At 45.3% G+C, this 21,987-nt stretch overlaps 1 protein-coding gene across 1 annotated transcript in view; it reads right to left on the reverse strand.

The window, feature by feature from the left end:
- Positions 1-21,987, reverse strand: part of LOC115936503 (aldehyde oxidase 2-like) — a 57,258-nt gene that overhangs the window by 18,125 nt on the left and 17,146 nt on the right. The window contains 15 exon segments of the mRNA XM_081815317.1: positions 36-163; positions 3,118-3,205; positions 5,478-5,611; positions 6,515-6,639; positions 7,165-7,261; positions 10,391-10,513; positions 12,056-12,170; positions 12,766-12,935; positions 14,025-14,117; positions 15,385-15,431; positions 15,434-15,561; positions 16,276-16,460; positions 18,067-18,176; positions 20,147-20,240; positions 21,156-21,223. Coding sequence (XP_081671443.1) covers positions 36-163; positions 3,118-3,205; positions 5,478-5,611; positions 6,515-6,639; positions 7,165-7,261; positions 10,391-10,513; positions 12,056-12,170; positions 12,766-12,935; positions 14,025-14,117; positions 15,385-15,431; positions 15,434-15,561; positions 16,276-16,460; positions 18,067-18,176; positions 20,147-20,240; positions 21,156-21,223 — 1,705 coding nt within the window.

Here is a 21,987-nt window from a genome sequence, read left to right on the forward strand (position 1 = left end):
AAAAGAAAAAAGACTCATCTAGAAATTCTGCTTTCTATTCAGGATTAAAGATGGTGCTGGTTTCTGATGCACATACCAGCTCAGAGTCATCCAGCATGCATCCTCCATTAATGAAGCGCTCAATATCCAGAGCTTTGATTCGCCCGTTGTTCATGAATCCCACCTGTCACCAGATGAAGGACATATTATGATCTGTTTAAAATTTACAAGCCAAGTTTAAGTCACAACCCAGCTCTAGGATTGGGCACGACTGAAGGCAGACTCTGCTCCCATTTGCTTGGTGGTGTACCACTCCTGGCCATCCCCTTTTTTTCATTGCCTGGCTGACAAAGGCCTCCTGACCTGAATTTTGCTGAGCCCTATCCTTTTGAGGCATCATTTTCTGGCTTCACAGTCAGTATGGAATTCCAAAGTCCTTGCTTGCCTCCTGGTGTATAATTGCTACCCTCTTCTTTATTCCTGGAAGAATCTCCTTCACTGTTGTTTTTTTTTTTTTAAGATTTTATTTATTTATTTGAAAGAAAGAGAGAGAGAGAGCTTGAGCACGAGTGGGGGGAGGGGCAGAGGGAGAGGGATAAGCAGATTCCCTGCTGAGCAAGGAGCCCCACGGTGGGCTCATCACGGGGGCTCGATCCCAGGACCCTGAGATCATGACCTGAGCTGAAGTCAGATGCTTCACCAACTGAGCCACCCAGGTGCCCCAAATCTCCTTCACTTTTTGTTAGTTTTCCTTCTAATTTAGTCTGTAGTTTCTCCCCCTGTGGAAAAGTCTCTGGAATTCCAGAGTGCATCTCATTATGGGAAAGCCTTGGAAGCTGAAGCTAGGGTAGGGACATGAGAACGGCTGCTCTCATTTTAGGGAGCTGATGAAGTGCTTTGTGATTAAGGATGTAACAAATGTGAGCTAGTACTACTGTTCTTACTGGGACTCAAATAAGCACCTTGCATTTTTCTGAAGTTGCCACTCCCCTCCCACCCACCTAGACCTGTTGGTCTGCACAGGCCAGATTGAAAATTTCCCACTTCCTGGTGTAGTTCCACCAGAAAAGGATTGGCCCTGGTACCTGTGCCTTTTTGAGGTACAACCATATGGCTATTATCATCTATGGAGATGTTGGATAACAAAGCAGAGCACTTAGCACGTGTAGAAAACTCCACAAATTCAGAATTTATGGTAATTTTGACAAATGGTAGGCTGAAGTTTACCTGTGACTTTTCATGAAGAAAGGACTGCTAAGCAAAACAGTATAATAAGTAAGGTAGTAGAGAGAATTCTTAAACTGTTTATAAACTTTTCAAGAATTTCAGAAGAACCTATTTACACATAAACACCTATTATGCTAATTTACAAATAGCTCTGAATAACCCAGCAAAACTTGGTTAGCTAGGTTTGAATGAGGATCTCACTCTCTCTATATATATACACATACTGACACACATCTCTCTCACACCCACATCTTACTATATTGGAAGTAAAATTATATTTCTTTAAAAATAAAATAAAATTTGGATTTTCTAAAGTCTATTTCCCTCATTTTAATTATATTTTACATTACTCTAATTACCAAAATATTTACAGTCTAGAACCTTCTTAATAAAGACCAGTACTAAAACAGTCTCATAATGCAATATAAATAAAGTCTGACTTATAACTCAGGCCAAAACCAAAGAACTCAACAACCACCATAACAAAACACACTGCCATAATCCTAGAATGTGCCTCTACATTATTCTTGGTGCTGGAAGATAATAGTAGTTGTATTCATCTCTGTGCATTTGAAGGCAAATAAAAAATTTAATGGCCAAGTGTGGTCCTTTTCTCCCAAATTATAAAAATTACTAATGCCAATGGAAGAAATAAAATGGTGCCGTGGTATGGCTTTAGTGATCCAGGAAATATAGTACTTTAGTAATCTAAGGCAATGACATCAGGTAGAATATCTAGCTATGTGTATGCTATAAGCAATTCCCAGATAAAACATCTTTGATATAGAAACATTACATTAGAACTATCCTAAAAACTCAGTCACAAATGTGAAAAGTACTGTTGTTGTCAACTAGATGTTAACAGTATTTATTTATTCTTTTTAAAGATTTTATTTATTTATTTGACAGAGATAGAGGGAGAGCACAAGTAGGCAGAGCGGCAGGCAGAGGGAGAAGCAGGCTCCCCACTGAGCAGGGAGCCCGTCGCGGGGCTCGATCCCAGGACCCCAGGATCATGACCTGAGCTGAAGGCAGCCGCTTAACTGACTGAGCCACCCAGGCGCCCCTAGATGTTAACAGTATTTTTAATGGTGCTTATGCCATAGTTGTATAAAATGCAATGAGTGTGGTTTGAAAAAACATAAAATTATTTCATTAGTTAGTGGATTCTGCTTTTCCTATTTGCAAAGAACTGTTGTGACACTTTCATAACAACTTAGTGGAAATACTTGTAAAAATGATTTTGTAGTTACAGTGGTAAAATTGTTTCCAAACATTTCAACTGCAAAATATTTTCTTTTTTTAAAAATATTTTCTTTTTAATATTTTTCTCTTTTTTCTTCTTTAAGATTTTATTTATTTATTTGAGAGAGTGAGAGAGAGAGAGAGAGTGCACACGTGAACATGAGCGAGGGGGGCAGGGAGGGCGGTTAGAGGGAGGGGCAGGCAGAGGGAGAAGCAGACTCCCAGCCAAGCAGGGAGCCCAATGCGGGGCTGATCCCGGGAGCCCAGGATCATGACCTGAGCCGAAGGCAGATGTTTAACCGACTGAGCCACACTTTTGTGTAGGTGCCGCTACACAAAATATGTTTATAGTCAGGAAGTTTGGGTATAACAAGTTCTTGTAGCTTCTTTCATTTTTTGTCTTTGAGGAACCACCAATGAAAATCTTATTCCTTCAATAATTTTTTATCATTTGAAATTGTGTTATCATTCAATTTCTTCATAATCTATACTAGATTTACTAAAATTTCCTCATAAAATTTTTGAGTATTCAAGTACACAGCATTTTCATTTAATATTTTAGGTAAGATTATTGTTTTTAGAATGTAGCAAAACCAAAATAATAAAAAATTATAAAACCACTCATATAAAATGAGGTATTTTAATAATTTCATCTTTAATACTCACTTTATATTTTCCAAATAATGGGTGCCTTCCCCCTGTTATTAGCATATCATCTTCACGATCAAGAACAAGACGAATGGGATGACCAGTTCTAAAGAAAACAAATCTTAGATTCTCCACCCTTTCCACCCACCCATCCATCCATCTACCCATCTATCATCCGCCCACCCATTTATTCATCCCTCATTTAACTATCTACCCACCCATCCATCTATCTACCTTTCTACCCATCCATCCTACATCCATTTGCCCACCCATTTATCCAGCCATTCATTTAACCATCCATTCCCTGACTGCATACAATGAGCTGGGCACTGATATGCAACCATACTCTCTGAGCACATACAATGAGCTGGGCACTGATCCGAATTAACATGTGACCAAATTACTACTGTCGCTGTAGCCTATAACTCAATGGTTGGAGATCTAGCTAAAGCGATTAATGTCACATGCCAGTTAACTTGTGTTCTTTTTTTTTTTTTAAGATTTTATTTATTTATCTGTCAGAGAGAGAGAAACAGCACAAGCAGCAGGGGCAGCAGGCAGAGGGAGAAGCAGGCTCTCCGCTGAGCAGGGACCCCGATGTGGGACTCGATCCCAGGACCCTGGGATCATGACCTGAGCTGAAGGCAGACGCTTAATTGACTGAGCCACCCAGGCGTCCCTAACTTGCATTCTTATGGCTTCAGATTTGATGTTCACCCAGATCCAGCCGTTTTGCATATCCCCACCACTAGTTACAAAAGTGAAAGAGTGCAAATAGATAAATGCAAACTTAACAACACAACTGCAAAAACAAGGCCAAGTACTTGTCCTTAGCCTGCTGGGCTAGCATCTTCATTTCTACCCATGAATGCTACCCTGTTGGCCAAGTTGGGCCCTCAGTATTCGGAGTGTTAGCCTTTCTGTATCTCTAGGGCAGTGGTTCTGGACTCTTTGGAGTGCAAAAGAATCATCTGGTATTTTGGTGAAAATTCAGATTCCTGAGCCTTAGCACTAGGACTCTCATTCAATACATTGGGGAGGGGCCCTAGAACTGGCATTTTTCTCCGTGATTCTTATGCAGGTATTTTCAGGTACGTGTTGAAAACTCTAATTCTGGCACGAGGTTTCCTTTTTTTTTTTTTGCTTTTTTGTGTTTGTGTTTTTGTTTTTTTAATGGTGAAGACTACCTGGAGCATCAGTTAAATGTAAAGTTTCTGGGTCCACCCCCTGGTGATTCTGATTTGGTGGGTCTGGGATGGGGAGGCAGGGATTTCTATGAGCCTGGGAGAGTCTTATTATCAACAGTTTGGGAACCCTACTCTGGGAACTACTAAATGCATGCAGATGTGTGCTAAGGCAGGGTTGTAGCTTAAGGCGCTGGTTCCCACACTTGGCAGCACCGTGGCACCACTGGGGTAATTTCAAATATAGTGATGCCTGGATCTTTATGGGGCAGCCTAGGCACTGGGATTTAAGTGCTCCCTGGATGATTCAAATGTGCGGTAATGCTTGAATCGTCTTAAAGGCACAACGCCTAGTGGGAGCATGATGAACTGATTACCCCTTGCTGGGTTCTTGGTGGCTGTGAATAGAGAGGTTCATTACGGAAAGAACTAGAGATGGGATTCAGATCTTGTGATTTTCCACCTCTCATTGCAGAACAAGACACACATCTGAGTGCTTTGGGAGCTAGCTCTGAACTACACAGAGTTTGTCAAAGGAAGCAGGACCTTTGAACTTTGTGGGCTGACTGGGGCTCTGACATTACTTTGTTACTACCAAGAAACAGTCATAGAAAATGAGCAAGGATCTGAAAGGCTAGCAGCTGGAATAGCATAAACAGCAAAAGAGCAAGCTTTCTGGTTGAGGTTAGCCCGGGAACTTTCTTTGAGGATGTCATCTATCATTAAACTAACATTGAATAGCCAGCCCTTCCCAGGTGCAGAGAGGCAGAGGGTGGGAGCCTTTCTTTCCTCACTCCACCCTGTCTGCAGCTAGAGTAGGAAGGAAAAGTGGGGGAGGACCCACCCCCTTGGTGTTCCACTTGGGTAGGATGCTTGTCCCACCCCCAAATGGGTCACCTTCCTTGAAACTCAAGGACAGGGCAGCCTCAGCCTTGGAACTATTTAACTAATAATATCACTTTTCCTTTTTATAGCAAATTAGCCTATTTGAAGTCCTGTGTACATTCGATTTTTCAAATAACTCTAGGAGGGTGGGTACTCTATCTATAATTATAAAGAAAAAGAGACAGGAGCCTGAATTGCCCAAGGACACTCAGGTGGTTGTGACAGCAGTCCAAGTGACCCTCAGTGACTCACTGATTTACCCTTAGCTCTGTACATTTTATACCCTCCTATATCCCCTAGTGCACTTACTTGATAGCGCCCACAGCTGCAATAGCTCCAAATACGGCTGGTCTTCCTATTTTCCCACCAAAACCTCCACCCACCCGTTTGACGTGACAGGTGATCCTATTGATGGGGATGTTTAAAGTAAAGGACACTGTTTTCTGTAAAAGTTAGATAATGGAAAAGTTTTCCAAGAAATGGCAAAGAAGCCTTTTGTTTTCTGAAACAACATCATAGCAATATTCATCCATACCTACTATCAGAAAAACAACAACAAAAAAAACTAAGATAGTCTAAATCTGTCTTGCAGAGCTCTATTGAGTTCATAAACATCGTTAATCTTACAGAATAGCCTTTCCAGCAGAAAAATGGTATTTTCCAGAAGGGAAACTGTCTGAGTCCTAGATTCCTGTCAGAAGCTGGAATCATAGCCAAATGCCTAGACCTGAAGTCCCAACAAGGTGAAAATCAGCAAACTCAGGACAACTTGCTAAAGAAGATGTTTGCAGCTAAACCCTAGGGCACTTTGCAACTGGGAAATGAAAATGTGCTACAAAGTGATGTGTTCACTCCAAAGGTTATCTGTAATGATTATTTTGGAAAAAAACCACGTACGGGATATTATTTAGTGTTGTTATCCAATCATAGAGCTCATTTAAGCATGCTGCAAATGAATGCTCTCTTTAAATCTCAAGTGACTGTGGCTGTTCTTTTTTTAAAATTTGATTTAATTTATTTTATTTAATTTTAATTCCAGTATATAGTTAGCATACATATTATATTAGTTTCAGGTGTACAATATGGTGAGTCAACAATTCTCTACATTACTCAGTGCTCATCATGATAAGTGTACTCTTAATCTCCTTCACCTCGACTGTTCTTTTATTTACTTGACAAGACCAGACAAAATAAAAGTGTTCTGGTATCTTAGCTGCTCCACTGGGGTCTAGTACCTGGACATCAAGTTTCTACAGGTAAAACGGCTGCCAACTGTGAGGCTGTGGGCATCAAAGGCCATGATGGAATTAGGAATTTGGGAAGGTAAAGGCGATCCTGGGCCTTACCTGCACGTGGGCTGGATCCTGTGTTGACACATAAATGTCCAGTTCTTCGTCCTCTGCCTTCGGAATAACAAGCACACTTTGTGTTTCCATGTAAAAATGTTCCTGTCCTCCAACATGGACCTCTCCTGTTAAGTGCAAGATAGGGAAATTCTTGTTAAGTGCAAGATAGGGAAATTCTTGAAAGCATGTGCTAGTTGGAAACTACTATGTTGAGGAATTCAAAAGCAAGTAAGATGTGGACTGACCAGTCTGGATTTGTTCAGACCAAGGAACTGATGGATCAGGCATTTGTCCTGTGGCAACAGAGGGCAATCTGTTTCTGAGACTACAGTTTTGGATAACAAGTTCAAAGTGTCTGGTTCTATTCCTCTGTCCTTGACTAATCAAAGTGCTAGGGATTTTTCTTCTATATATTCTGTTGCTCCCCACCCCCCACCTCTAAAGGCAACACACACACACACACACACACACTCTCTCTCTCTCTCTCTCTCACACACACACATAATCTGAGAGGAAGAGCTATAAGAGAAATTTGTCAAAGTTCTGAGTCTTTAGAGGATACCCTTTCTGAGAGAAAATCACATGTTCTCAGTATCTGCTTTGAAATAGAAATTGTGCAAAGATTCTATTAAATATCCTGAATCACTTACCTTCAATAATTTGATCAGCTTTTTCAAATGCCTCCTCAACGTTTCCTTGTTCAAGTTTTTTTTCAGGGCATAGGAATGAGTTGTGCTTTATGGCATCCTAAATGATAGGAAAAAAACACACAAGCCAATCAAAAATTTTTTTTCGGGCGCCTGGGTGGCTCAGTTGGTTAAGCGACTGCCTTCGGCTCAGGTCATGATCCTGGAGTCCCTGGATCGAGTCCCGCATCGGGCTCCCTGCTCGGCAGGGAGTCTGCTTCTCCTTCTGACCCTCCCCCCTCTCATGTGCTCTCTCTCAAATAAATAAATAAAATCTTTAAAAAAAATTTTTTTTCTTCTAATGGCATTTTTTTTCCTTAATAAAAGGCCAGTAAACTCCCTAAAATCGCCACGAAGGGAATCATCAAGCAAGGAAGTACTAGAGTAGTGGGCTTGTGGTAGAGATGAGATGGATGTCAGAAGGACGTCTTCTAGACTGCAGGGAAAACTGACAAGAAAGATTAGGGAAATGTGAAGAATTGAGATCTGGGATGCTATGATGGCCCAGGATGATAAATGCTCATTTCTCATCTTCAGTGTGGATGTCCAGGGAACAGGTGATAGGTCTAACCGCAGTACGGGTGAGGTTCTAGGCCCTCCCTCTTTAACCTCTCCTTGAAGAAAAATACTTGTGTAAGACTTAGGTAGCTCACATACAAGAACCGCTAACTCAGGGATCTAAAGAACTGAGGCCAAGTTGAGGGAGAAGACTCAAGTCCTAACACATCTCTGGGCAAGAAAGCCCAATAGACACTGTAGGAAGTTTGTTCGTTTCTTTGGGTATTTGGCATATCTCGTAAGGGCCTTTCTAGCCCTTTCTTCTATGTTTTCTTTCTGACAATAGCGTGAACTGACTACACGTGAAGACTGGAAGCCATCCCACTCTGAGGCTCTGTGGATTCACCTATTAACAGCTGATCCTTGCTGAGCCTTTTGGCCCAACGTGATTTTCCATAGTTCAGAATGGCACCCGTTTCCTGCATTCTTACTCTCCAACAGCCTTAGAGTTCATCATCTATCTTGCTCATTATGATAATGATGAGAGCTGCCAATATTTACCGAGTGCTCGCTTTGTTCAAGCACTGCACAACACACAGCACATGTATATGCATTCTCACATTAATTCCATTATGATCTCTCTTTTTTCCAGATGCAGAGACTGGGCTTAGAGAGGTTAAATGCCTTTCTTAAAGTCATGCTGCAAATAAGAGATGGAGGCAGCATTCAAGCCCCAGCTTAGTTAGCTCTCAGAAGCCTCTTGCCTGGTGAAGAATACTTGATTTCTTAAAGCAGCAGAAAACGTGTACCAGATAGTGGACTTTTTCATTTTCTTCTACACCAAGATCTCACTGAGCCACCCGAGTTCATATGGAAGTATGTTTATTGCCATACTGGAAATGCGTCATGAGATCATATAATCTTATTGTAATATGTGCTTTATTTAGTGAGGATTGAGTATGTGCCAGGCACTGTGCTAAGTGCTTTCCATGTATTAACTCATTTAGTCTCGTAACAGCTTGATGAGGTAGGTATTATTATTAGCTCCATTTTACAGGTGAAGAAACCATGACACCTTAACTCGCTGAAGGTGACACGGTTAGTCAGGTGCGCATCCAGGGCTCAAACCCAGCAGTTTGGTTCTAGAACCTTTGCTTTTAGCCACGACCCTCCTCCGCCTCTCATATATACAGCATTGAAGTGAATGAATGGGTGGATGGGTGAGTAAGTGTTGGTATGTAGGACTATTTTGTTACCTACTTTCATTCACAACAGAAATTTTTAGCTGACTCTGGACAGTCCCATTCTGAGAGAACTCTAGATCTCTAACCATTCTGAGTCCCAGGATATTTCATGGTTTTTCTTCTGGGTGCCATTTCCCCCTTGAGGAAATGGGATTAGAACTGAGATTTCAAAAACTGATGTTAGAATCCTAGTACAACCCAGGGATGGAGAGTGAGCCAAGAAAAAGGGTCTGGACTTCTTGCAAACTTGGCAAAATGGGAATTTGGAACGGAATTGATTTGGTTTAGAAAGATCAAGAAACATGACCTTTTTAACACTTTGAATATTGAGCAAGTTGTACCTTTTAGGCACATTTAAAAAATGTCAAGTGGTTCACTGGGGCCTTTGAAAAAATTCTATTTTCTGTCATAAGTGCACAAATAAGAAAGCTTTTATCAGCTCAATTATTCTGAACTTGTCCTTCATTGAGTTAGAACCTGCAAATCCCAGTCTATATCTGAATTTTCTATTCTAACTTCATTCTTTCTGCTTTGGAAATAGCATTTGTATTCCATCAGCTAGACCCAAAAATAAGAGGGGAAATTTCTGTGGAATTCTATCATGAAAGTCACTCTGTTTTTTTGGCCCCACCTTGAAAAACATGATCGTTCTCAATATCCATTCTCATCATCTTACCCAATTTTTAGTGGATATGTAGTCACCTGGCATAAAGTCTACATTGCCCAGCTCCCCTTGCATGTAGGTGTGGCATCTGACTAGGTGTTAACCAGATATGGGACGTGTCCTTAAAGGGAGGGGATATGCCCTTCTTCATCATCTCATTCTCTCTGCTGTCTGGAATGTGGACTTAATGCCCAAAGCTTCAGCACCATTGTGGACCGAAGTGTGACGTGGAGTATAGAAACCATGCATGATGCAGCAACTAGATAGAAGGAGCCCAGATCCCTGAAACATAAAACCCCAAATAAGCCCTGGACTGACTACTTCTAGATTTTCTGAATGTGCAAGAGAAAGAAACTTCAATTCTTGGTGTGTTTTTCCCCCCCTCATTTCTTAGAGCCAAAGCTAATTTTAATTCATACAAGTAATACCTTCTAGAGAAAGCTGATTTTTCCAGAACGAGTCAGTGACAATAAAAAGTTAGAATTAGTCTTGCATTAAGAAATTTACAAAGGTGGGGGCGCCTGGGTGGCTCATTCGGCTAAGCGTCTGCCTTTGGCTCAGGCCCTGATCTCGGGGTCCTGGATCGAGCCCCATATCAGGCTCCCTGCTCAGTGGGGAGCCTGCTTCTCCCTCTTCCTCTGCCCCTCCCCCTGCACATGCTCTCTCCCTCTCTCTCTCTCTCAAATGAATAAATAAAATCTTTAAAAAAATTTAAAAAAGAAATTTACAAAGGTGCTTTTGATTCTACAACCTTACAGGAAAGAAACCAGCCTCCCCTGCTTACGTTGATGGTCAAGATTACTGGCTCCAGATCTTCATAGGTGATCTTTATCTTTTCAATTGCACTCTTTGCCTGTACATCTGTCTCTGCAACCACAGCACAGATGATGTGGCCCATGCAAAGCACCTGCAGAAAGTATATGCATGAAGCAGGTAGAAAAATATCTGTAGAAATAGTCTTACTCAACAGTGGCTGGTGTCTTATTTATTCTTGTTTAGCAATAATAACCATACTGGAGGTCACATTCAACCACATGTGCTTGGTTAAGAAAATTAATTTAAAAAATAATTTAAATAATACAGATGATTCCATTGGCCATTTTACTAAATGAATGTCAGCCCCAGAGTGGATGTGAGATTGGCTGTGACTGGAATCTGTTGCGTCCTCTGTCAAGCCTGGTTCACATGTGTCATCTTCATGGTATGAGTTATCATCGTAGAATTTAAAGAGAAGGAAAAGTGTTTTTTGTATAGTGTGATTCCTGTTACAAACTACACTGAATCCCCTCCTTCTTCCCAAACTCCTATGTTGAAGCTCTAACCTCCAATGTGATGGTATTTGGAGACAGGGCCTTTAAAGGGGTAATTAAACTTAAGTGAGGTCATCAGGGTGGAGCTCTAACCCAAAAGGACTGATGTTCTTACAAGAAGAGGAAGCTACCAGGGAGGCTCATCTACAGACAGGAGGTCGTGTGGGGACTCACTGAGAGAATGACTACCTGCAAAGCAAGAAGAAAGGCCTCGGGAGGAACCAAACCTGCCAACACCTTGATCTTGGTTGATCAGCCACCAGAACTGTGAGAAAATAAGTTTCAGTTTTGTTAAAGTGACCCAGGCTGTGGTATTTTGTTATGGCCTCCTGAGCAGATAATAGAGCTCTTAAGTAACAGCTGACCTCTTCCTCCGGAGTGCAACCAAAAGAACAGTGATTCGTTTCATGGTTGGAGAAATAGTCTGTGTGACTCATTGAGACTTGACAGTACTAGCTAACACCTACTGAGAGCCTTTGGGTGCCAAGCACTGTTGTAAGAATTTTACATGCATTAGCTCATTTAAATCTCACAGTAACACAACGGTATTGGTGCTATGATGATTCCCATTTTACAGATAATGATGCCCAAAGGCACACAGCTAGTGAGGGTGGAGCTGTAACATGAACCAAGGTAGCCTGGTTCCAAAAGCAAGTATTCAATGAATGATCGTGGAATTGAATTAAAAGGTCAAGGATGGCAAGAGCAACTTTATAAAAAATGGCCTGTGTAAGAGTCCGTGGGGGTGGGGGTGTGTATGTGGGGTTGGTCCAGAAAGGGAGGAATTTAGTATAGATAACAGGGAGTAGCTGTATTTTTTGTACTCTCCTTTTTAGGTTTTTCTAGGGTATTCTATCCTGATACAGTCAGCTCCTACATTTATTCTTCAGACGAGGGTAAATTAACTCAAGAGCACACAGTGGGAAAACTAGGACTTGTTTTTCTGCAATAAGTGTCCTTTTTACTATGTAATTTCTAAGTCTGTCTGAATAAAGATGTTAGGTGTAGAGAGAAGCTGGAAGAATTGGCACTTCTATCCCCCAATGGGGGGTGGGTGGAGGGGGGCAATTGAAAACCAGCTCGAGGTCGGACCTTGGTGATTATCTGCACAAAGTCGCCTGAGAACGCATGCTCTGTACCTCATCTACAGTCATCAGCTTGTCATCCTCAGTCCCACTGGTGCCTGGAATGTCCTCAGCTGTTATCACCTCAACCACCCCAGGTAGTTCAAGGGCCTCAGACCAATCAACTGATCTGAAAAAAGATAAATATTTAAGAAGTAGAAATCAGCAAACCTCGAGGGCCCCAGACCTAAGGGAAAGGTAGAACATTGTTGAAAATAAAAATTACAACAGCTTAGGTCCTGACCAATAAGAGCTGACCTGCCCCAGGATCTAGGAGGTTCCCTGCTGGGTTAGGGTAACACTTCAGCTACTGGAGGGGAGCGAGGGTCAGGGCCCATGTGGCTGTGGCAAGGGACTTTCTTAGGAAGCTTAGGACACTGGGCATTTACCATTCAGAAATGCAGTGTTTCAGGGTTTTATCACCAGCTGAGTATCGCCCTACTCTGAGTTACTCCTGGGAGCCAGGCCTGAGGCTCCAGCAGAGAGCTGAGGTATTGTGAAGTTAGAATAGAAGCAAGGAGCCCATAACTACTATTTTTGTTCTCTCTTTCTTAATGGTCATTTCCAGATACCCTCCCTTTCTGCTCCTGGGGATGGTGACCTTTTCTTTATTCTTTCAATTTTAGGTTCTTTGGGTTTAGGACACAGCAGAACAGGCACATTCTTCTGAGGGAAACTGCAGGTGTGCTTTTAAACAATTTTTTGAAAGCTTTCCATTTACTTACATGATTTTTGCATGGGCTCTGGTACTGGTCACCAACACCATGAAAAGTTCTCTATCCACCATTGGAATGTCATCACAAAATATGGCTTCACCTGTAGCATGTTTAAGACCTGATAGGTGCATGATGGGACGTCCAACTGGGTCTTGGAGGGATTGGTGAGAATCCACACTCTGCAGAGGGAGACCTGGAAAACCTGAATCTCCGCAAGCGGCCTGGCCAATTACCAACACTCCTGATTCAGGATTAAGAAATGAGTTGCCCTCAGGCAACAAACACTGGAGTGGGTCAGATGATAAATGTGACAATTTAATGATGTAACTAGACTGGGGAATTGTCCTGTCAGTTATGTGGTAATGCCGACCTTTTGGCAGAATTGTGAAGTAGGTGAAGGGGGACCCTAGCTTTTCCTTTTGGCATCTTCTTTTTCCAAGTTGTGCCTCTGTACTGCTTTATTCTGGAATTCAGAGGGCCTCTATGTCCTGCTTTCTTACCTTTCTCATGACCAAACTGTTCACAACCAAACTGATCATGATGATGAAGCCTAAAGTGATATAAATCCCAATGGTAGGGGACCAAAATCTAAGCCAAAACCTTGAGCATCAACTTGAACGGGGCCTGGGGGAGGGGAGAGGGGAGAAGAGCTAATGGAGTGGAGTCCACCCAGATCCAGACCAAGGTGCGTTGGCTGCCCCTGTAAGTGGCCCAAAAACATCACTGGGAGGATAAGGAGATGGAGGTGTTTACTCTGGAATGCTTCTCAGGGATGATCTGTGTGTGTGTAGATGGGGTGGCGGGGAGGGGCTGGGTGCTAACAGATAATAATAGATACTTTCTAAATTGTCCTTCAAGAAGGGTGGGTTCAGGTACTGGCAGGGCTCTTGCTTTGCTGACTGGAGATCAGACATTTGCAATCAGGGCTGGAGGCTGAACCGTGCTGCTGTCTTACTCAGTCCTTCCCCCACACCTGGCTTAGGTGCTCTTCAAACAAATGCCCAAAGAACATCAGTCGGAGGAGATTATCAATTATTAGTCAGATGGTCAAACCATTCCAGGTTGGTTCAGCCTTGAGTATGCATAGTGGTAGCTCAGGCCTGATTCTAGATACAGTGGCTCCCTGACTTGGCCTAAACAAAGGGCAATGTACCAGCAAAAACTAGAAAGTCAGAACTGTAAATCACAACTCTGAAGTGCTTGCTTAGCTCACGTAGCTGTAGCTTATCTCTTAGTTCCTAGGTTCCCATTAAATTATACTCACTGACCTGGTACCTTTGGACTCCCTGGGGTCCTGTGACAGGGAAATCTTCTAGAGCACTTAGGAATTGGTCTGAAATTTCAGGATAATGATGGCTGTCCTGAGAGACAATTCAAAACAATAAAGATGAACCGATTAGCTTTTGATTAAACTGGGCTTTGATGTGTGTGAAAATGACTTGCCTACAGTATCCAAGAAATTACAAGCCCAGGATAACCTGGAGGACCAAAATCCACATCACCTCCCAGGATCTCCCTTCCTTTCCACATAAAGAAGAACTGGACTGACTGATTTGAATCTGATCCTCCAGTCACCCTGAGGATGGAGAGACCTGTCAGTGAGCTGGGTAAAGGCAGGAGATGAAAGAAAATTGGGGACTGGATCAGCCATCCCAGAATGAAATGGAGTTCACTGTACACAAAAGAGTCCACATCCTGATTGCTTTTCTCAACAACGCAGCAATTCAGCAGTAAAATTGGGAAAGCTCTCTGGATGTCTGAAACACACCAAGTGTTTTGATTCAGAAATTAAATGGCAGGATGACTGCCCTGGTGAATGTGGTTGGTGAGGGTCTACCTCTGAGTAAATGAAAATTGGGCACCTTGGGTGACATGAGGAGTGTTGGGGTGGGGTGGGGTTGGAAACAGGGGGTACAAGGTAGGGTGAGAGTTATATTCATAGTCAGGGAAAGAAATAGAGAGTGAGAGAACGTTTTGCTTTGCTTAACTTATTCCAGAAATTTATAATCAGAAAGTCTAGAAAGAAGCCACTTAAATATTTGCATACAAATAAATTTTAGTATTTTTTTTGAAAAATAAAATTTTATCTTACATTTTATATTGAATATAAAATTTCAGAACAGGCAAACCTAATCTCTAGTGCCATGAAGCAGATCAGAGTTTGCCTGGAGGCAGGGCTGGGAGGATTGACTACAAAGGGGCCAAAAGGGACTTTTGGGGGTGATGAAAATGCTCTATACCTTGTTTGACGGTGGCTATGTGGGTTTGCACATTTGTTAAAACTCATTGGGTTTAAATAGGTGCATTTTGTTATATGTAATTATACTGCAGTAAAGCTGAGTTGAAAAGAAAAAGAAATTGCACACTGCAGGCAGGGGCCCCGTGAGGCTGTGCGGCTCAGGACATGCAGTGAACGTCTAAGAAATGCAGACAGCCTGGCATCCTGAGCCTCATGTAGCAGCCCTCCAGGGCTGAATCCCTGAAGGGGGGATGGCTGGGAGCTGACAAGACCCGCCTCAGAACAGGTGACAGGTAACGGCCCAGGCTGCCCACAAGACAGGTCGCACAAGGAGTGGAAAAGCTGGGAGCTTTTGGCTGCAAGGAGCACAGGAACGCCAGAGCACTTACAGGCATCAGCTTTCCTAGCTTCTTCAGTTCCTGCAGAACTTCCAGGAAAATTTGGAGAAGAAACTGACCACCAGAGTCCTCTTGAATTCCACTTTCCCCCCTGGAGCCCAGCCTGGGAGGGAGACTTCTTCCAGAAGCAGCCTGGAAGCTTCCTCTAGCGTCAGCTCATTCCAGGGCCTGGTGGGGTTGGAGGCGGGGAAGGGACGAGTTCAAGGGCAGTTTCAACAGCACAGCATGTACTAGATATTGGATAGTGACAATTTAGAGAACCTAAAGGTTCTCCAGGTTCTCTAGAGGCTGTGCGGCTCAGGACACGCAGTGAACGTCTAAGAAATGAGTTGGAAGGAACTTAGAAATCCCCTAACCAAGCCCTTCAGGAAAATCCAGGCACCGAGGGCCTGAGGGTCATGGCAGGGTGAGGATGGGACCCTTTCATTGCAGCATGAACCAAGCATGTCCGAGAGCCAGACCACGCTGGAACCAGGCATTAGACAAAGAGCCCATTAGGGACAATTCCATTGGGAACTGGACAGGCCCTTACTGAGGAAGAAATCAAGTGTTCCCGAGCAGCAGGTGCAGCAATAGGTGCCCTCGGACACCGGCTGGTGTGGGTTTGCTGGCGTGCTGGTGTGCGCGTGAGGACGGGGGCTGAATGTGGTCCCGGGCCAGTTTTGTTGTATCCCGCACCCATGGCGCAGCCCCTTGTTAACCAAAGTCAAGTGAGGTTTGATTCATTAGCAAAATTACAGAGAGAACAAGCAGTGTGTTCTACGTACAGGAGTTTCCATCTTCCCAGGGCTTTTAACAACATTGGCCAGAGCCAAATCTCCTCCTTTTTTTTTCTTTTTTGACACCAGGTTTCACCTTTGGGGTGCAGGGTTCGCTGCCTACCTCCCCACAAGCTGCTGGCAGGATTTCTGTGCGCTGACCGTGGCGGCCCCAACCCCTCCGTAGGAGACGCTCAGGTCCTCAGTGGTGTCTGTGCCTTCCTTGAGGAGGACCCACATGCCAGCACTCACGTCGGCCAAGGCATTGTGCTGGCCCTGAGCCTGTCGGAAGGCTGACACAAATTCCCACTGTGGGGACAAGAACCATTTGGGGTTGTTTGACATGTGGAAACTGAGAGCATGGCTTCTGCTTCTTGGGGCTACTAATTCATCACGTAGACTCAATCTAAGAGGACACAAAAGACATTTGGCATAGCTAGGGGGCAAGTCGGTTGCCTTCTCACTCAAAGTGAGAATGGCGCCCTCCCGAAGGCCCATCCCCAGTGCCCGGCGCCCTCAAGGAACAGGGATCACTGTGCACTTTTCCCGAGGCCAAGATGCCTGGATCATGTCCATGTGCTCTGTTTCCAGGGCCTCTTCCCTCTAGTCTCCAGATGCCTCCATCTTCATGAGGCTGGAGGAGCCCTCCCAGCACAGGTGGTTTTTTTGTTTGTTTGTTTGTTTTTTAAGATTTTATTTATTTATTTGACAGAGAGAGACACAGCAAGAGAGGGAACACAATAGTGAGAGAGGGAGAAGCAGGCTTCCTGGAGCAGGGAGCCCGATGTGGGGCTCGATCGCAGAACCCTGGGACCATGACCTGAGCTGAAGGCAGACGCTTAACGACTGAGCCACCCAGGCACCCCAACAATTTGTGTTTTTAAATGCAATTTGCTTACAGTATTAAAGAGACCCACCACATTTCTTGGTTTGTAGAAATGACTACGTTTCCACTTTGCAAAGGTCACAAAGGAGTCGACTAGAACTTTCTGACAGTGGACTAGGGACTCTTGTATCAGGAACAAGAGTCAGGAGGGTGACGGCTGCCTCATTGGGCTCTTTGGCACCATGACTGTGGATGTTTTGACATGGGGTTAATGGCGATGACCTGTGTCTCAAGTGTGTTTCCAACTGTATGGCCACTGAGGGCACTGTACTTGAGTTGGCCTGGTTTTCTGTCTGGAGCCTTTAGGCAGATGCACATTTGACTAGAATACATCTCAAAGTTTCCATTGCAAAGGAAAAATAAATGAAGGTCATACATGGCTGAAAACATGACTTAATATAAGACTTCCTGCATAACCAAGCTAACTCCTGGCTTTTGATAATTGTGTGTGTGTGTGTGTGTGTGTGTGTGTTGAATTGCCTCTCTCTGGGAAGACTGGACTCAGGTACAGTTTTGGGGAGAGACACAGAACACTGAGTGAAGACAGAGGACCCATGCCACAGCCAGCTGGGTGGTCACATCAACCCCAGATATCCTGTGTTAGCAAACTTCTGGAGGCCCTCGTGTTTCTCTGAGCTGTTGGAGTTAGCTAGAGTGGGAAGTGGGGAGGCCCAGCCCTAGCGTCCACCTCTTTGTGGGTGAGGCAGAGAAGTTCATTCCATAGCTGGAGAGCTTTAATTTCCGCCTCCCAGAGTTGATCTGTAGACACAAAGGGGTGTGGAAACACAACCGCATGCCCTGAGCGGGCCCCACCCCACAGCTGAAGCAACAACCCCAAATCCACACCCCAGAGCTGCTCACCCGAGGGTGTCTGAGAGCTTTGGTGCTGGGCCAGCCCACAGTGGACAGGAAACAGATTTTCAGGGCAGAGTTATTTTCCTTCCATCTGTTTTCAGATTTCTAAAGATGACTGCATTCAGCTACGGAAAGGGAAAAACAACTCTCAGAAGCAGCCAGCAGAATTCTTACCTTTTGAGAGTGAGGGATGTACACAGATTCCAAAATTTCCTCTGGCTTAAGGTCTGCACTTGCCAACCCGGCAAGAAAATGTTCGTTTAGAGGAATCTGGCGCGTACCTTCTGTTGAAGAAAATGACATTTCTGCATAGTTGCGACAGGAATGCCAGAGTATTCTGTACTCTTAAATGTCAGCAGCAAAGAGGAAAAGGTCACCTTCCTCTGCCCCGAGTGAGGCAGCCATCTGCGTGCGTGACAGTCCAGGGCTCCCCCGTTCCTCCGCCCAGAGCGGGTGGCGGAGGCCCCTGGGCATTCACGTGCTCTGTGAGCTGGGGCTCCTGCCCCCGCCAAGGCCGGTCAGGCCTGTGCCGTTTTCATCTTTAGGCAGAGGCTGGTTGCCTAAACCTAACTCCTTCAGTGCTATGATCAAGATAAGGGCGTAGCTTCGGCAGAGACAGGGTTTATTTCCACTAGCAGCAGAGCTCAAATCATAGCATTTGCTTTTTGTTCTTTCTGCTGCTGCTGGATACCTACACCCTTAAAATGAAGTGAGCAATTCACAAAACCTCCTTTCAGCCCAAGTGTTACAATTTAGCGGTCAGAGCAGTACCCCTCCCCCCCCGTTATAAAACGTGGTTTATGGCTGCACAGCAGGGCCATGAGGAGATCAAACTGCAGCCCAGAGAGTCTGAGCTGGGTTCTGTGCCTGACAAAGGCGGCAAGACACTGACTGGAACGTAGGGGGGTCCCGAAGGAGGCAGGAGCGCCCCAAAGGAGCCCCTGCTGACCTTTGCTGGCCTGTCCTGCTGCTGGGGTCAGCGAGCTCATCTACCAGCCTTGCCGGAGCGAGGCTGCGCTCAGGGTGGAGGTGGCTTGGGCAAAGCTGGGCAAACAGAGACCTTAAGCCAAAGGTAATGACCAACACCCCAGCAGGAGAACACCACGGCTAGCACTACTACTACTGGAGAAGCAGAAGGCTCTGCATGGGGGCCGGGTTCTCCTTGCTATCCTGATGCTCCAGAGTCTTGCTTCTTCTTTCCTGCTCTTTGGGGGTCAGGCTGTGGTTGTCTTGGACCATAGGCGGGGAGGGCTGAGAAAAATGGGTGACAGGGCCAGGCCAGGGTGAGGCCCTTCGGCTCCTCCCTCCTGGGTGGGCCCCATGCAAAGCTGAATAGGGACACCGAGAGCTTTTCCTCTGCATAAAGCCTCTCCCAACACTTCCCACCAGTTAGGGATGGGCTCATATTATGGCCAACAAACCCCTGGAGAGGCTTACCTCGCCCCAAAGTTCCCGTGGGGAGCAGATTGTGATTGCTTCCCTGCAGCCTAGCCCCTGGGTCCCGCCGCCCATAGGAGGGGTGAATGACTGGCCGGCCAAGTGGGGTGGGTGGAAGGAGTGGGTATCTGGTGGGTTGTGGGTGAGGGACGGGCAGGAGTGATCACAGGGAGAAGCAGAACCCCGGGGAGGCAGCCCATTGCAGGCAATGGTTCCCATCCGTGTCTGTCTCCACAGGTGGCCTCAGTGGGGCGGTTGGATGGACTAGACAGGCTGTGTGTCCGATGTCCGGCACCGCCTGGGCCACGGTTAGCGCCCAGGAAATGGGCGTGTCGGCATCGGCCTGGCAGCTGAGGCACCAAGGGAGATGAGCGTTTCCAGGGAGACAAAGGTAGTTTCGCATGGAACGGCCCCCAGGGAATGATGTTCTCAGCCAGCATGTAGCATGAGTCATTCCCTTCCTCCTGTCCCCAGAGGGCCCGTGGTGTCTGGCCTCGTGGCTTCACACACAGCAACTGAGAGGGGTGGGCATGAAAAGGAGGAGGGAGCGGCCCTCAGGCAGCGGAGCGCTTTCGGCCGGGACTCTGCTCACCTCCCCTGGCTGTCACGCGGCTGTGGGGGGAGTGTCGTGTGGGTGTGGGCTGTGGTGCCAGCCACAAGCGCCAGCCACTCCCTCGCATCCGTGTGCCTTCCTCCAGGAGCCCGAGTTCCCCACGTGGACTAAGAGCCCCAGGCCAGGGCTTTCACTTACAGCCATTCCCTAGAAAGAAAGACAGAAAGTCTTCGGTGCTGTTCAGAATGTTCTGGGGCAGCTTACCTTCTGAGAGCAGATTGAGGGTAGCGTTGCCCACAGCCAAAATTGGATTCAGATCCGAATAGCAGTGCCAGCTTATAATATGTCCCCCTAAGGACTAAGAAGAGATAGTTATAACCTGGGTCATTCTATCCCTCAGATCCTATGCCCCAGGGGCACCTGCTTAAGGTCCTCTCGCAGTCACAAGGAGTCTTGTTCTTCTTGGCAGAGGGACTCCATTACGAGCATCTGGGAGGCCCCTCCCGCCCACTCCTTTGGATCGGGAGAGGAACTGATGGTAACTGTCACTCACACAGCGTTCGGCCTGTTCTACCTCTTCACACACATTCACTCACTTCTCTCGACAACCCAGTGAAATTGATGCCATTTTTCAGATGAAGACCCTGGGCACAGAGGAATTATGAAACTTGAGCCCGGTCTCCCAGCTAGGAAGGGGCAGGACTGGGATTCAAACCCAGGTAGCGGGACTCTGTGGCCCATTGTGAACCACCCCCTGCTCAGCCTCGACCACAGCACAGGTGGCTCGGTACTGCCTACAGAGCTGCTGTCCCGCATCTAACACTGCCTGCAACATGGCCAGCACCCACGTGGGTGTGTTGGGGCTCTGGGCTCCTACACCACTGAGGGAGAGCCGCCCTTTTCCTCTTCTGGGGTCTGGTTGAACCTATAGCATCTCAGAACTTGGGAGGGAAATGACTGGCCATTCTACTTCATACTCTCCTCTCCACATAGTGATGGCGCCTCCAGTGACCACCTTGGGTTGCTGTGGTCTGGGCTGGAATATGGGTGAGGACAGGGAACCCCCATTCCTCTAGGAACAGCTTGATGTTCCAGTTCTTGTTTCCACTGAGCTGAATTTGCCTCCCTGGATTTTCCCCTATCAGTCACACTTCTACCCTTTGTGATTATATGAAGTCAATCACATCTGCCCTTGTGAATCTATACATATTTGAAGGCAGCGCTCATGATCCCTCTGACCCCCACCATTCCTCTTTCTGATGTGGTTTCCAACCCCGCACTCTCCTGCCACCATCTCCTCACCAGGCTGCAAGGTGTTAGAGTTCTTGACAGGAGGAATCACTGGAAGAGCATTTTCAAAAGAAATACATCCTCCCTTAATTCCCCATATCCCAAGGATTTCTAACATACCATTTGGGGGTATGTAGCGAGGGAACATGCCTATTTTGAAAACCCATGTCTCTTCTGTTTCTTCTTCTTCAGAAACAGCCAGACTTTAAAGTGTGACTCTCAGATCTGAGCATTGTTCTCCGGCTGCAGTCTGAGCAGTATGGAGTAGAGAAGGCTACCCTCCTTATTTTAGGTACTATACTTCTGTTAATGCAGCCTAAAACTAAATTACGTTCTTTGATAGTCTTTTTTTTTAAATTTTTTATTGTTATGTTAATCCCCATACATTACATCATTAGTTTTAGATGTAGTGTTCCATGATTCTACATTCTTTGATAGTCTTATCATGAAATTAGCAAAACTATGACCTACATTGCTACTTGGCTATTATGTTGAACTTGACTTAGAGTCCTCTTTTATTTTTTATTTTTTATTTTTTTTATTTTAAAGATTTTATTTATTTATTTGAGAGAGAGAGAATGAGAGACAGAGAGCACGAGAGGGAAGAGGGTCAGAGGGAGAAGCAGACTCCCCGCTGAGCAGGGAGCCCGATGCGGGACTCGATCCCGGGACTCCAGGATCATGACCTGAGCTGAAGGCAGTCGCTCAACCAACTGAGCCACCCAGGCGCCCCTAGAGTCCTCTTTTAAATATATTTTTATTTTTTATTTATTTTTTAAGATTTTATTTATTTATTTGAGAGAGAGAGAATGAGA

This window comes from Leptonychotes weddellii, chromosome 3, assembly GCF_054177405.1.
Source record: "Leptonychotes weddellii isolate Sample4059 chromosome 3, ASM5417740v2, whole genome shotgun sequence".
Classification (NCBI taxonomy): Eukaryota; Metazoa; Chordata; class Mammalia; order Carnivora; family Phocidae; genus Leptonychotes; species Leptonychotes weddellii.